Here is a 16,057-nt window from a genome sequence, read left to right as displayed (position 1 = left end):
TTGCACAACAAAGTCTTTGCTTTTTTTTTTTATATATATATATTTTATTGAATTTTTACAGAGAGGAAGGTAGAGAGATAGAGAGCTAGAAACATTGATCAGCTGCCTCCTGCACACCCCCCACTGGGGATGTGCCCGCAACCAAGGAACATGCCCTCGACCAGAATCGAACCTGGGACCTTTCAGTCCGCAGGCCGACTCTCTATCCACTGAGCCAAACCGGTTTCGGCCAAAGTCTTTGCTTTTAAATGATTATCACTACACCAAGTAACAACATGTAACAAGTTCTTGAATTTGGGTTAACACTAAACGCAGCCCAAACAATTATACCACTGTTCACTGTTCTAACCCTCCGCCAGAAAGGACTACTAGTATTTAAGGCTGGCTGCTGTTTACACAGGTGACAAACAACTATCTGCTATTTTTTCATAGATAAAGCCCCTGACCTTCAAGAAAGTTTAAGGGAAAAAATAAACTTAATCCCTTTCTTTCTTAAAAAAAAAAAAAAATATTTCTTACCATATCTAAGAAACAGTATTGTTATATATATTTACATGTTACTTGAATTAAAAGGCATAGAAAAAGACAAAGCATACTCATTAGCTTCCTAAGAAATATGAGGTAAAAAGATGAAACCTTTGGATACATTCTAAGTTTGTAGAAAGAAACTAGATTTGCTGTTCTCCCAAAAGCAAAAGGACCTACTCTACCGCATACAGAAATAATTTAATGCCTTTTCACAAGATTCTAACTCAAGCTTGGCAAAAGCTTCATATTCCATGGAGGCATATAAAATGCCAACCCATAGAACAGGTGCTTCTTTCTTCTTCCCTATCCACTTATGCGGTAGTTTTCATGGATTTCTGGCCGGATGTCACAGACGGAGGCCAAGAGGTTGGCCAGGACTTTATCCCTGTTCTGCTGGAAGTCGGTCTGGAGGATGAGCATCTTCTCCTGGGTTTCCTTCTCCACTTCAGTGCTGCAACTGCCGTGGGATCCGAGCCGCAGCTTCCTTGGCCTTGAACTCCTTCTGTTCAATTTCAGCCTGAGCCTCTTCTTTGGCCTGCTTTAGCCTCAGGTTTTTTCGCTGCGGGCCTCGGACACCTTCTCGGCAGCCCGCTTCTCGGCTGGATGCCCTGAGACTGACTGGCCACGGCGGCGGCGACTCCCAAGAGGAGAGCGGCCTCAGCAAGAATAAATTTTTAAAAAATATATAATTTTGTTGATTTCAGAGAGGAAGAGATAGGAACATCAATGAGGAGAGAGAATCGTTGATCGGCTGCCTCCTGCATGCCCCCTATTGGAGACTGAGCCCACAACCCAGGCATGTGCTCTTGACAGGAATCCAAGGTGACCTCCTGGTTCATAGGTCTACGCTCAACCACTGAGCCACACTGGCCAGGCAGCAAGAAGAAACTGTAATCACCTTTTGGACACTTCTTACGTCTCTTTGTGGATGAAGAACGCCATGCTGCATGAGTTTTCTCAGGCCAGCCTGGAGCAGTTTGTAATCTATTCAGGCTTTTGGGCAAAGCAGGAAGATGGCAGTGCCCACATGCCATTACTGAGGAGCATCACGGGGGCGGCCATCTTCCTGGGGCAGGAAACAGCCTGGGAGCTAATGTCATGGGGAGCCTTTGGACAGACAACGAAGTTGGTGGAGCGAGACACTGGGGGCAGCAGTCTGGGGACAGATCACCGGAAGGCTTGAAGTCCCGGTGAGATTTGGGCATGGGGTGGACTGGGGGTGGGGTTGACTGAGGCCAGTCTGGATGACCTTGGTCACCCACCTGTTGTAGGGGCAGAACCAATGGTGAGGGCAGGGCTCTGTGTAAATCGAGCCTACAGGCTTCACTGCAAACGAGAAAACTGAAGAGGACAATCCAGTGTACGAGAGGAAGGAGGGATTCCCCCTGGCTAGGACCAATAATGATACTTTCATTAATTGCCTATTTGACAGGTACTGTTTTTAAACTACATTCACTTCTTTTTTTAATCTTCACTCGAGGATATTTTTCCATGGATTTTTAGAGAGTGGAAAAGACAGAGACAGCTCAATGTGAGAGAAACACATAGACTGGTTGCCTCCTGCACGCACCCGACCAGGGCCTGAGCTGAGGAGGAGCCTGTAACCAAGGTACATGCCCTTGACTGGAATGGAACCCTGGGACCCTTCAGTCTGCAGGCTGATGCTCTATCCACTAAGCCAAACTTAATATGGCAAAACTACATCCACTTTTAACAACAAACCTGAGGCAGATAATACTTACAGATCCACTGAGACATAGGTGAGTTAAGGGACTTGCTCAAAGGCACACATCTCAGGAATGAAATCAGGCAGTGTGACTTCAGGACCCACTCCTAAGCACTATTCAAGGAGAAGGGTGGATTTTATTGGAACCACAAGGATCTGGGTGTGGAGGTGGCCTTGGGTGTACATGTGCAGTAGGCTGCCTTCACCCGGAGTGGTCAAGCTTTGAAACTTGAGCTCAGCACAGGAAACAGCGTTTGGGGAAACCTGGCAGCAGGTCCTAGGGCCCTGCCTGTTCAGTTCCAGGCGTGAGCTGATGTGACCTTGCCATGGCCACATCTGGAAATCACAGGACCAGAAGTGTAAGTCTGGTTGGTGGAGCTCTCATGACTGATTCTTCGCTGGAGACTGTATGCCCTGAATATATCCCATTACTAGCTATACTGTGAGGGCAGTGATGGGGACATTGTTAATCCATATTAAAATTTCCATAAAGGCTGTTCTTGTGCTGTTGTGTTGACTGATGTATCATGTGTGTAAAACTGTACTTTTTTTCCCTTAAATTCAACAATCTAGAATTTATTTTTATTTTTTTTAAATATATTTTTATTGATTTCAGAGAGGAAGGGAGAGGGAGAGATAGAAACATCAATGATGAGAATCATGGATTGGCTGCCTCCTGCACGTCCCCTACTGGGGGATTGAGCCAGCAACCTGGGCATGTGCCCTTGACCAGAATTGATCCTGGGACCCTTCAGTCCAAGGCTACCTCTACACCCAGATCCTTGCTCTATCCACTGAGCCAACTGAGCTAAAACTGTACTTTTTCACAGTGATTGCACTTTATTTCTACAAGCAAATGATCAGAATGTCTTGAACTCTGAGACAGCCACAGCATGACAAATTTCCATTTCTTTTCCTATGAGGAAGACTCACTGTATGTAACTGGAATATTATAGTCTCACGAGATCAAGAGAAAGAACCCTGATCAGAGAAACCAAGATGGCAGCATAAGGTAAACACCTAATTGTTGCCTACCACAACAATTTTGAAACTACAACTGGAAAACAGAGCGCACACCGTCCAGAACCACCGGAAAGCTGGCAGAGTGGAAAACCTACAACTAGAGAAAAAAAGAGAGGGGGACACTGAGCCTCAGGAGCTGTGGAGGTGCGGAGATCCGTGAGCGTGGAAAGGGCAGGCGGCTGAATACGCGGCAGGCTTGCTCGCAGCGCGGAGAGGGAGGGCAGCAGACGCTGCGTGGCTTTCTCGTTTGGGAGAAAAACAAAACCTCCCGACTGCACCGAAATCCAGCTGCAGTCGGGGAGAAACTGGGCTGTTTGGCAGCGGGCAAGGCTCGAAAGCTGCCTTCTCTCAGAGGCATGCAGCCATTGATTAGGGCACAGAGAAACCTGCCCTCTTAGGGCGGCGCGGAGGGAAACCAAGTTTGTCTGCGCCATTCTGAGACTCCGCCCCATCCAAGCTGAGCACAGCCCTCCCAGTGACTGGATTTCTCGTTCGGGAGAAAAACAAAACCTCCGGTCTGCACTGAAATCCAGCCCCAGCTGGGGAGAAACTGGGCTGTTTGGCAGCGGGAGAGGCTCGAAAGCTGCCTTCTCTCAGAGGCGCACAGCCATTGATTCGGGCACGGAGAAACCGCCCCTCTTAGGGCGGAGCAGACGGGAAACCAAAGCTTGTCTGCGCCACCCTGAGACTCCGCCCCATCCAAGCTGAGCACAGAAGCTCTCCCAGCGGAGACACTGCTGATCCTCACTGCCAACTGGCTTGGAGATCAATTCCCGCCAGTGATACCAACAATCCCAACCACTCTGAACTCCAGTTTCTGGGGACACACGGGAGACCCAGATGCCTACGGGACTCTCGGCTATCGGTCGGAGAGTGAGAGTGACTTTTCTGTCGGTGTGGATGACACCAGATTTCAACCACTCTCATAAGGGACACATTCAAGAGGCAGACTCAGTGAGCACCAAAGCCCTACTGTGTCTCCAGCACAGCAATTCTTTCATTATAGACACAGCAGGCCCTCACAACCAATTGGACCGGAGGTCAATTCCTCCCAGCGTTCCAACAGCAATCAGGGCTTTTAACTTCACCAAGACTTTCCACTCAGCCCACAAAGGGGAGTACCAAGAGCGACCACCTAGGGTGATTGGGGAAGCTGAGCTACCGGCCCCTATAGGTCACTGACCACACAAAGCCACTCCATCAACACAGGGAGGCAGCCAAAATGTGGAGACATCGAAGTATGTCACAAGTAGGAGAGATAGATGAAAGCAAACTAATGGACGACACAGTGTTCAGAACCATATTTATAAGGTTACTCAAGAATCTTCTAAAAACTGCTGAGAAACTTGAAGAGACCTTCAAGGACCTTAATGAGAATACCAAAAAAATGGAAAAGGACCAGTCAGAAATTATGCATACACTGTCTGAAATAAAGAATATACAGAGTAGACCACCGCACCCGAAGAGTCAAACCAAAGATCTGGAATATGAGGAAGAAAAAAACACCAACCAGAGAGGAGGAAAGAAAGAAGAATCCAAAAGTGTGAGGATAGCATAAGGAGCCTCCAGGATGGCTTTAAGTGTACCAATATCCGAATTTTTGGGGTGCCAGAAGAGAGAGAGCAAGATACTGAAAACCTATTTGAAGAAATAATGACAGAAAACTTCCCCCACCTGGTGAAAGAAATAGACTTACAGGTTCAGGAAGCGCACAGAACCCCAAACAAGAGGAATCCAAAGAGGACCACACCAAGACACATCATAATTAAAATGCCAAGGGCAAAAGACAAAGAGAGAACCTTACAAGCAGCAAGAGAAAAACAGTTAGTTACCTACAAGGGAGCACCCATACGACTGTCAGCTGATTTCTCAACAGAAACTATGCAGGCCAGATGGGAGTGGCAAGAAATATTCAAAGTGATGAATAGCAAGAACCTAAAACCAAGACTACTCTACCCAGCAAAGTTATCATTCAGAATTGAAGGGCAGATAAAGAGCTTCACAGATAAGAAAAAGCTAAAGGAGTTCATCACCACCAAACCAGTATTATATGAAATGCTGAAAGGTATTCTTTAAAAGGAGGAAAAAGAAGAAAAAAGTAAAGATAAAAATTATGAACAACAAATAATATCTATCAACAAGTGATTCTAAAAATCAAGTGAATTAAAAATCTGAGGAACAGAATAAACTGGTGAACATAATAGAATCAGAGGCATAGAATGGGAGTGGATTAATAATTCTCAGGAGGAAAGGGGTGTCTGTGTGGGGGGTATGGGAAGAGACTGGACAAAAATCATACACCTATGGATAAGGACAATGGGGGTGAGGGAACCGGGTGATGGGGTGATATGGGGGGGAAAAAAGGAGAAACAATTGTAATAATCTGAACAATAAAGATTTTAAAAATAAAAAATAAAAAAGAACAGACCCAGAAACAAGGAGGCATCGATCGGACTGTCAGGCCTCAGAAGGAGGGTAGGGGAGGGTGGGAGTAGGGGGGAGAGATCAACCAAAGGACTTGTGTGCATGCATACTAGCCTAACCAATGGTTAAGGACAACAGGGGGGTGGGGGCATCCGTGGGGAGGGGTGGGGGATGGGAATGGGTGGGGATGAGGACAAATATGTGACACCTTAATCAATAAATAAATTTAAATTTAAAAAAATAAAATAAATAAAAATAAATTGCAGGCCTGAAAATAAAAAATAAATAAATAAATAAATAAAATAAAATTGTATGTTTGTGGTGAAAAAAAAAAATAGATCCAGAGACAAATGGCAAGGGAGGTGGGGGGAAGGGTTAGAGAGCAACCAAAGGACTTGTATGCATGCATATTGGCATAACCAATGGACACATACACTGGGGCAGTGGGGGCTTGCCCAAGGTGGGAATGGCTGGGGGGAGAGGGTCAATAAAAAAAAGAAAGAAAATATTTGAAGTGTACTTATTTTATTTGGTTATTTCTTGACTGTAAGCACCAAATTCAACAATGTAGCACACATCATTCTTTGAAAATATTTTTAAAAAAATATTTTTATTGATTTCAGAGAGGAAGGGAGAGGGAGAGAGATAGAAACATCAATGATGAGAGAGAATCATTGATAGGCTGCCTCCTGCACGCCCCCACACTGGGGATCTAGGCCCACAGCCCAGGCATGTGCCCTTGACCAGAATCAAATCTGGGACCCTCGTCCGCAGGCCGACGCTCTATCCACTGAGCCAAACCGGCCTGGGCTAAAAATATTTTTTAAAAAGTATTTTTTATTGATTTCAGAGAGGCAGGAAGAGGGAGAGATAGAAACACCACTGATGAGAGAGAATCATTGATCAGCTGCCTCCTGCACACCCTCTACTGAACATTGGGCCCAAATCCCAGACATGTGCCCTGACCAGGAATTGAACCCTGAACTCCTGGTTCATAGGTCAACCACTGAGCCACGCCAGCAGGGCTTGCAAAATATTTAAATAATACTCTTATGCAAATTGCAGATCCCTCAGTACATTGAAACTGTTTCCTAATTTATGACTTTTCTCTTACAGCTACAAATAAAGCCAAATGGGAGTAAGTTCTTTGGCCCACTTTAGTTTGCATTTTGTTTAGTTTGCTTACAGTTTATGAGGGTTCCAATTACAATTGACGTATAGCATTATATTAGTTTCAAGTGTAAACACAGTGATAGGCATAAATATAACTTAAAAAATGAGTTATATTTAAATAAATTTCTGCTTTCATGAGCCACATAGGCTATGGCATTGTCTTACAGCAATGAGAATAACTAAAACCAGGTCCATTTCACGAGTGTAGATAGCTGGTGTGTACAGGTGCCACTTAGAGATAAGATCACATGACTACCTGCATGCTGTCTCCAGGACACCATGACCTTTTTCTGTTTTCATCACTACTGCATCTTCAGCCCTGGAACAGAACCAGGTACAAAGGAAGTACTTGACAAAAACTATTTATAAATGAATAAATAGACCCAATATAAGGCTTCTGTTTCATAAGTCCCTCTGCATAAAATAAACTCCTTAAGAGTAAACTTATCGACACTCCATTTTCAATTAACCCTTCACCCTGGCCTGGAAAAGCTGAATTGATAAATACATGCACATATCCCATCAATACAGTAAAAAGCACTTTAATGGTTTTCACGCATACCAACATTTCAGATACCAATTATGTTTGTTTGAAAAATTCACTTATTGCCCTCGCTGGTTTGGCTCAGTAGATAGAGCATCGGCCTGCGGACTGAATGGTCCTGGGTTCGATTCCGGTCAAGGGTACATGCCCGGGTTTCGGGCTCAGTCCCCAGTGGGAGGCCTGCAGGAGGCAGCTGATCCATGATTCTTTCTCATCATTGATGTTTCTATCTCTCTCTCTCTCCCTCTCTGTTCCTCTCTGAAATCAATAAAAATATTTTTTTTAAAAATTGCTTATTGCTGAAACCGGTTTGGCTCAGTGGATAGAGCGTCGGCCTGCGGACTGAAGGGTCTCAGGTTCGATTCCGGTCAAGGGCATGTACCTTGGTTGCGGGCACATTCCCAGTGGGGTGTGTGCAGGAGGCAGCTGATCGATCTTTCTCTCTCATCGATGTTTCTAACTCTCTATCCCTCTCTCTTCCTCTCTGTAAAAAATCAATAAAATATATTTTAAAAAATTGCTTATTGCCCTAGCTGGTTTGGCTCAGTGGATAGAACGTCGGCCTGTGGACTGAGGGGTCCCAGGTTCGATTCCAGTAAAGGGCACATGCCTGGGTTGCGGGCTTGATCCCCATTGGGGGACGTGCAGAAGGCAGCCAATCAATGATTCTCTCTCATCATTGATGTTTCTATCTCTCTTTCCCTCTCCCTTCCTCTCTGAAATCAATAAAGATTTTAAAAAAAAAGAAAAAGAAGAATTGCTTATTACCTCCACATAGATTCTTTTGTTTCTTTAATTAACACAGTAGACATTCAATTGATGTGTGTTTAGGTTAAAACCTGAGTATGCCTTAGTATCAATGCAAATATTTAACAGCATGAGACTCTCACAACTTCCCAGTTTCAGCATTTATACAATTTCTCTCAGGATATACTTTTCAACAATAATCTGAACTAGGATTTTTTTGATGAAATCTTTGCACACAGAAAGTCTATTGGTTTCCTGTGACATAAAGTAACACGTAATTGGTCACTGAAGGTGAGACCACACTCACTGCATTCAGAAGGTTGCTGTCCTGTGCAAATCCTCCGGAGGGCGCACCTCTGGCCACAGGCTGGGCTAGGATGACTACATTCCTGTTTGCTAGAGGCCCACTGATGTTTAGTACTGTCTGAGGGACCACAGAAGGCACCTGCATCGTCACTGTTTTAACAGGGTTTATCTCCTGCAGGACAACACTGGTCCGTGATGAGTTTGGACTCTCTGAGCGAGGACGTATGGCCTTGACTGGGCCACCACGTTTTGCTCTTGGGTGTACTTTTTCATGTATCACAAGAGAACACCTGTAGGCAAAAGCTTTCCCACACTTGTTGCAAGTATACGGTCTCTCTCCTGTATGAGTTCTTTGATGAATAATGAGTGTGTCCTTTGTGGTGAAGGCCCTCCCACAGTTACTGCATTCAAAAGGTTTCTCTCCAGTGTGAATTCTTTGATGTTTAATGAGACCTGACTTCCGGGAACAGAATTTTCCACACTCACTGCACACAAAGGGCGTCTTTCCTGTGTGAAATCTCTCATGTGCTATGAGATCGCCCTTCTGGAAGTAGCCTTCTCCACATTCGTTGCAAACATAAGGTTTCTCCCCCGTGTGAAATCGCCTGTGTACAATGAGGTCGCCATTCCGGATGAAGCCTTTTCCACACTCACTGCATACGAAGGGTTTCTCTCCTGTGTGTGTTCTCTGATGTATACTGAGTAATGATTTTTTGAGAAATGCTTTGCCACATTCAGAGCATTTATAAGGTTTCTCTCCTGTGTGCTTGCTCTGCTGTTCAGTGAGCGTGAACTTTCTGGTGAAAGCTTTCCCATACTCAGTACAACATTGATGTGGCTTCTCACGTGTATGAATGACCTGATGATCAGTGAGGCAAGACTTCTTCTTGAAGGCTTTCCCACAGTCACTGCATACGTGAGTCTTTTCTCTTTTCTGAGGTTTGATGAGTTGGGAATTAGTGCTGATGAGTTTTCGGCTTTCGTGAAACTTCATTTCAGCCTGAAATTGTTCACTGTTGGCAAGGAGAAAGGACGGTCCATCTTCAGAAAGCTCAGTAGGCTTCTTGATTTCATAATTTCTCCTCTGGTTAAGTAAAGATAAATCTGATTTCATATATTTTCCATGTGCGTCAAACATATGTTTTTGTAGTAACAGAGAATGGTTTGTGCTCTCCTGGGCAGTATTTTCACAGGTGTTACATTGATACCATTGTTCTAGGCTTTCAATTTGTAAGTGTTCCGGCAGATAATCATCATGTTTCCAGATTTCTAAGAAAGAAAAGAACAATGAACTGATCCAACATGTTGAACTGGAAGAAAGGTAATAAAAAATTATCTTGATACATTTAGCCCAGCTGGCTTGCCGCAGTGGTTGAGTGTGGACATATGAAACAGGAGATTATGGTTCGATAAACAATCAGAGCACATGCCTGGGTTGCAGACTCAATCCCCAGTAGGGGGCGTGCAGGAGGCAGCCAATCAGTGATTCTCTCTCTCTCTCTCCCTCTGCTTTCCTCTCTGAAATCAATAAAAATATATTAAAAATAAAATTCCAGCCCTAGCTGGTTTGACTCAGTGAATAGAGGGTCAGCCTGTGGACTAAAGGGTCCCAGGTTTGATTCTAGTCAAGGGCACATGCCTAGGTTGCGGGCTTGATCCCCAGTAGGGGACATGCAGGAGGCAGCCAATCAATGATTCTCTCTCATCATTAATGTTTCTATCTCTCTTTCCTTCTGCATTCCTCTTTGAAAGCAATAAAGATATATATATATATATATATATATATATATATATACACACACACACACACACACATATATATATATATATATAATTTAATATATCTTATTGATTTTTTACAGAGAGGAAGGGAGAGGGATAGAGAGGTAGAAACATCGATGAGAGAGAAACATTGATCAGCTGCCTCCTGCAACCAAGGTACATGCCCTTGACCGGAATCGAACTTGGTACCTTTCAGTCTGCAAGCCAATGCTCTATCCACTGAGCCAAACCGGTTAGGGCAAGATATATTTTTTAAATAAAATAAAATTCCATGTTCAATGATCCTTGGAAAACACGGTTATATAAAGAAATAAAAGGTAAAAGTTGAGTGTAAAAACAGGTTCCATAATTCACCATGATGAAATACAGATTTGTTTACTTCTTAAGGTCATGACAAACATGCAGAGTATAAAATACAGGTAATTTATGGGATCAGCAGACACACAGAAAAGAAACACCTTAACAAAGATGGAGGGGGACAGACTCATTCCTCACTGCTGACTACTGTGTACCAAGAGGGTCCTAGGTTGGGGACACACACACACATTCCTCATGTACAGGGAGCCTACACTGCAGTTTGGTGAAGCTACTTAAAGGGCAAAGACACCTGTGAGAAATAGCTACAGGTTGTAAAAACGGTGGGAAGGCACAGTGGAGATGGAGAGAGGTGGAGGAAAACAAGCTACATTTCAGAAGCCAGGACTGGCTGTGGGTTCATTAGTGTGGTGGGCATGGCGGGAGTAAGATGCTGACACAGCAAGAAGCTCCTAGCACCTGTGACTAACACCCTCCAGAACAGAAGCCCGGATTTTGCAACCCAAATCCTTCTCCAATATCATCTCCATTATTTCAGAGACAAAGGGAGAGGGAGAGAGAGATAGAAAATGTAGGGAGCGGCCCCTGGGTACGGGTGAAGCCGGATCCTGGGTCCGGGTGAGGCCGTGTGCCCCTGGATCCATCCGGATGAGGCTGGGTCCCGGGCCCGGGTGAGGCCACGCGCCCCTTGGGTCTAGGTGAGGCCACGTGCCCCTTAGTCCGGGTGAAGCCGTGCCCCTGGGTCCGGCCGAGACCAAACCAGAGGGAGTCGGACCTCCGTTACCACCATTTGCCCACCATCCAGAGCTGAGGGGTCAGTGCTGACATGTACATATAAGGAACTGGTGGACATTGAAATTGGGTCTCAAAAGAACTGTTGGTCCAGAAAGAAACTCACAACAGACTGATTCATTTGCCTGTCAGCATAACTATTATTGCTCGTCTCACATTCAGTTCTTATAAGTATATATCTAGTGACATATGATCTCGCTCATCTAGGGGAAATGATGAACAACATAGACTGAGGAACAAGAACAGAACCAGAAACAAGGAGGCATCGATCGGACTACCGGACTTCAGAGGGAGGATAGGGGAGGGGGGGGGGGGGGTGGGGGGAGAGATCAACCAAAGGACTTGTGTGCATGCATATGAGCCTATCCAACGGTTAAGTTCAACAGGGGGTTGGGGCATCCGTGGGGAGGGGTGTGGGATGGGAATGGGGGGATGAGGACAAATATGTGACACCTTAATCAATAAAGAAATTTAAAAAAATAATAATAAAAAAATAAAATACCAAAAAAAAAAAAAAAAAGAAAATGTAGGGAGCGGCTATAGGGTTAAGCCTCGGATTGACCTGTGGCAGAGCCACAAACAAGTCCCAGGTTAGAGGGCAGAGATCTCCTAGCATAATGAAGCTTGACCTTAGCTCCCTAGATCCTTCCTAGGTAGCTAATGGGCTGTGGGAGATGCAGCAAGTGCTGCCAAAACAAGTGGAACTCACAAGAACATTGTAACTATGGTGGCCACTACCTTGTTTACCTCTGACTATAAAATAAAGCATCAGCTTTCTGCCTGGATCTTTCTGTGTCCTCATCCAGGCATGGGAGATCTGCCCGGCCCCAGCTATATTCTCTTAGTCTGTCTTCTTTAGTCCTTCACCGCCCCTCCTCAGGTCCACCCTTGGCCATGATGACACAGCACAAGAAACATCAACGATGAGAGAGAATCACTGATTGGCTGCCTCTGCACATCCCCCACTGGGGATCAAGCCCGCAACCCGGTCATGTACCCTTGACTGGAATCAAACCCGGGATCCTTCAGTCCACACACTGACACTCTATCCACTGAGCCAAACCAGATAGGGTGAAAGAAAAATTTTAATGTCACCTGATGATTAAGCCAGGACCGAATATCCTCACTCTATAGTGGGGATAAATGAAAGTTTTAGGGAAGTGAATACTACAATGGTAATGTCTACAATAAACAAGAACAAAGTTCAAAATTAGGAAATACTCAATGGAATTCATTCGAAGTAGGTAAGGGTATTATAGTCTGGTTTAGACTGGAATTGGGAATGTACGTAGTTAAATCTTCTAGTTAAAACACATCATGAACAGCAGATTCCTTTAAAGAAGAGCGCGCTGTGGGTAGGGAAATGATGTGATGGTTGGATGGCCAGGGCGGCAGGTGCACAGGAGTGAAGGAGAACCTAACCTTGCAGGGGTTCTATAGGAGGGACGATGATTCTAGTTCCTTGCTGTGACTGGGCGCTCAGGGAATTGCCACTGAGATGAGTAAATTCTACAGAACAGTATCTGTGGTGGATCACATTGGGGAGGTCGCACTATGGCAGTCTTGTGAAGGGAATAAAAGAAGCTTAGCTGAGGAAAATGAAGAAAACTTTGAAGGGTTAGTGGTTCAGATGAATAAATGAGAACCAGAACCTAGGAAGAGCCTCAGAGAGAAGAAAAAGAGAAGATAAGAGAAAAAGGAGAGGAAAATCACAGTGAGACACTTTCCTTGGGGACACATCATCTACGATGGGGCAGATATTAGGAAGGCAATCTACATCAGCAGGGGCAGAAAGGAGCAGTGGTCAGAAGACAGTGAGAACACTTTTGTCACTGAAGGCCGGCCCTGGCCAGTGCAGGCTCATAGCAGGAGAGGTGGAAGAGGATGCAGAAGAAAAAGATCTGAGAATCCTGAGGAAAAAAAAAGAACCATGTCCTGCTGGCATGGGTCAGTGGTTGAGCGACAATCTGTGAACCAGGTCACAGTTCGATTCCTGGTCAGGGCTCATGCCTGGGTTGCAGGCTCAATCCTCAGTGTGGAGCATTGAGGAGGAAGCCGATCAATGATTCTCTTTCTACAAAGTGATTCTATTTCTCTATTCCACTCCCTTCCTCTCTCTCTAAAAAGAAGTAAATAAATAAATAAATGAAAATACTTTTAAAAAAAAAGAACCATACAACCAAAACTCACGGTGCGGATAAAGAGGGATCAAATCCCGGAAGAGATAAAGGGATCTATTTTTCTCTACCAGTAAACTCCTACAAACAGAAAGGAGTCTCTCTCTCTGGGAAAGACGTGCACTGAGGCACTGCTCACCTATCCTCAAGTCCCTTCAACTCTGAGCCTCTTCTCTGAGCGACTAGAATGTGATTTCCACAGCCCCCCTACGCTGGTTCTCACTCACCCGAACGGGTTCCACAGTGGAGTTCATCTGCCACTGTCCATGGTGCTTCTCCGTGATCCAACTTGGAGAATGCATCGGGTTTGCTGGCCTCACAACCTGTTCATAGGGAATGACAGAGCCTTAGACACACTGAATAGGACTCGAGGTCCCTGCAGACTACAGAACGTAATATTTAAAGACTAGACAATTTTCACACTTACTCAGTAAAGGCTATTCTCTCAGGAGAAGGGAGAATATACTAGTACCTATCTGGGGCCAGACAGAAAACTAAGATTCATCTACCACTTCAGAAAACCAGACATGCCAGAGCTTTCAGAAGCTGAGAATGGAAAGGCCACTGACTGGGGACCATCTGACTGACACGGGGGAGCTGTCCTCACCCACTGACACCAGGTGGCGGTAGGTCTCCAACATCACGTCCCTGTACAGGTCCTTCTGCTCGGGGCCCAGGAGCTGCCACTCCTCCCAGGTGAAGTCCACGGCCACATCGTGAAATGTCAGGGGTTCCTGTGACAACTCCATGCTGTGTATTGGCGTGATGTCCTTTAGATGACATAGAAGAAATGTTAGCCAAAACCGGTTTGGCTCAGTGGATAGAGCGTCGGCCTGCGGACTGAAGGGTCCCGGGTTCGATTCCGGTCAAGGGCATGTACCATGGCTGCGGGCACATCCCCGGTGGGGAGTGTGCAGGAGGCAGCTGATAGATGTTCCTCTCTCATCGATGTTTCTAGCTCTCTAGCCCTCTCCCTTCCTCTCTGTAAAAAATCAATAAAATATATTAAAAATAAAATAAAATAAGAAGAAATGTTAGTTTTTCTGCTCATTTTCACTTTATAGGCTATATCTATATAGCCAGTGGGGTTTTAGTTTAGTTTACAGTTCAATAACCACATGCCTAAAATACATGGTGGAGAAAAATAGTTTTACAGTTGTTCCTATGGAAAATAATACAACAATTAATAAACAATACAGTAATCAACTCTGTTTCACATACAACTGTAAAGCTACTCTTGGCCCACCTTGTACCTTATAATTGAGCATCAATCATCATGTGTTCATCTGATTCGGAGTTTCTATAATATGAAGGAGTTAAATGTACTTGTTATTTAGAAATACCACATTCGTGTTCTTGAGATACAATACAGGGTGTCCAAAAAAATATATACACACTTTTTGAATCATAATTCCAGTGGGTTAAATCTAAAAGAAAAAAACATCAATTGAGCTATCAGCTTGAAAGTGTGTATACAATTTTTTCCGACACTCTAGATATATGTGTACTTTTCAGATTAACAATGGTGGTTTTTACAGGCCTCTGGATGTCCATTCATGAAGAAAAAAAATGATAAAGTACACCCAAAGTCACATGAGTCTGGAGCATTTCCTTCTGTTCTCTGAAAACAACTGGCAATGGGAAGGCTCTGAGTGGTGTTTTGGGTTTGCTCTAAATTTCTTTCTTTTTTTTTCATTAATCCTCAAGCAAGGATATTTTTCCATTGACTTTTTTTTTTTTTTAAGGGAAAGTGGAAGAGAGAGGGAAAGACAGAGAAAAACATCAATGTAAGAGAAACACATCGATTGGCTGACTCCTGCAGGAGTCCTGACCAGGGCCCAGGCTGGGGAGGAGCCTGAGACCAAGATACTTGCCCTTGAAGGACTCAAACCCAGGACCCTTTGGTCCGGAGACCGACACTCTATCCACTGAACCAAACTGGCTAGAGCTGCTCTAAATTTCCGAAATCCACTCTGCAACTTCCTCCTGTTTCACATGATTCTATTGCTTCTGATGAGTCAGAACCTGTGGGCTGAGAACATTCAATGAGTGACACATATGGTCTGGGACCCATTGTAACGTACTCCTGACCACAATGTTCACAGTATCGCCAGAGTCCCTTCATTTGGTCTCCCAGAAGTATTCACTCTTCAGGTCAATAAAGACTTAGATTATAAATGCGGTGGAGGAATTCCTTTATTCTGTGCAATTTAAGTGGTGCATTGTGAAAGATGAGGGAAATGACATTATAGAGGCAGAATAATTGTTCCTTCTTTTCTAGGGTCTTTGGCTGATCTAATAATGAAAATCATATCACACAGATTAACAGGGGGGGAAATAAAAAAGATTAATAACCTCTATACCTCCTGTATACATGGAAGCAACTCAGAAAAATGGAGTATTGGCCAAAATGGCAAACATTATCACCTGAAAAATTAACTACCTTTACCTAAAGTCAAATGATGTTGGAAGGAGCCCTAGCTGGTTTGGCTCAGTGGATACAGCGTAGGCTCTATCTCT

The 16,057-nt window shown here is 44.5% G+C and overlaps 1 protein-coding gene and 1 pseudogene across 1 annotated transcript; both read right to left on the bottom strand.

Annotated features, from left to right (window-relative positions):
- Positions 1-683: 683 nt before the first annotated feature.
- LOC129147529 (V-type proton ATPase subunit G 1-like) lies at positions 684-1,590 on the bottom strand (annotated as a pseudogene).
- A 6,819-nt stretch (positions 1,591-8,409) lies between these two features.
- On the bottom strand, positions 8,410-14,287 carry ZNF350 (zinc finger protein 350). The gene is made up of 3 exons (XM_054710046.1): positions 14,145-14,287; positions 13,765-13,860; positions 8,410-9,740 (listed from the first exon to the last, which is right to left on the bottom strand). The coding sequence occupies exons 1-3, from the start codon at positions 14,284-14,286 to the stop codon at positions 8,410-8,412; spliced, it is 1,569 nt and encodes a 522-aa protein (XP_054566021.1). The 5' UTR covers position 14,287.
- Positions 14,288-16,057: the final 1,770 nt, after the last annotated feature.

Source organism: Eptesicus fuscus, chromosome 21, assembly GCF_027574615.1.
Source record: "Eptesicus fuscus isolate TK198812 chromosome 21, DD_ASM_mEF_20220401, whole genome shotgun sequence".
In the NCBI taxonomy this organism is placed as follows: domain Eukaryota; kingdom Metazoa; phylum Chordata; class Mammalia; order Chiroptera; family Vespertilionidae; genus Eptesicus; species Eptesicus fuscus.
Note: the sequence above shows the minus strand (reverse complement) of the source record. Positions and strands in the feature narration are given on the sequence as shown.

Bases quoted from the DNA above. Each gene is read 5' to 3' on its own strand.
- ZNF350 (XM_054710046.1), bottom strand. From the start codon at position 14,286: ATGGAGTTGTCACAGGAACCCCTGACATTTCACGATGTGGCCGTGGAC. The intron at 13,861-14,144 runs GTGAGGACAGCT...CCCTATGAACAG, and splicing joins CCGCCACCTGGTGTCAGTGG to GTTGTGAGGCCAGCAAACCC. The intron at 9,741-13,764 runs GTGAGTGAGAAC...TTTCTTTCTTAG, and splicing joins CCACTGTGGAACCCGTTCGG to AAATCTGGAAACATGATGAT.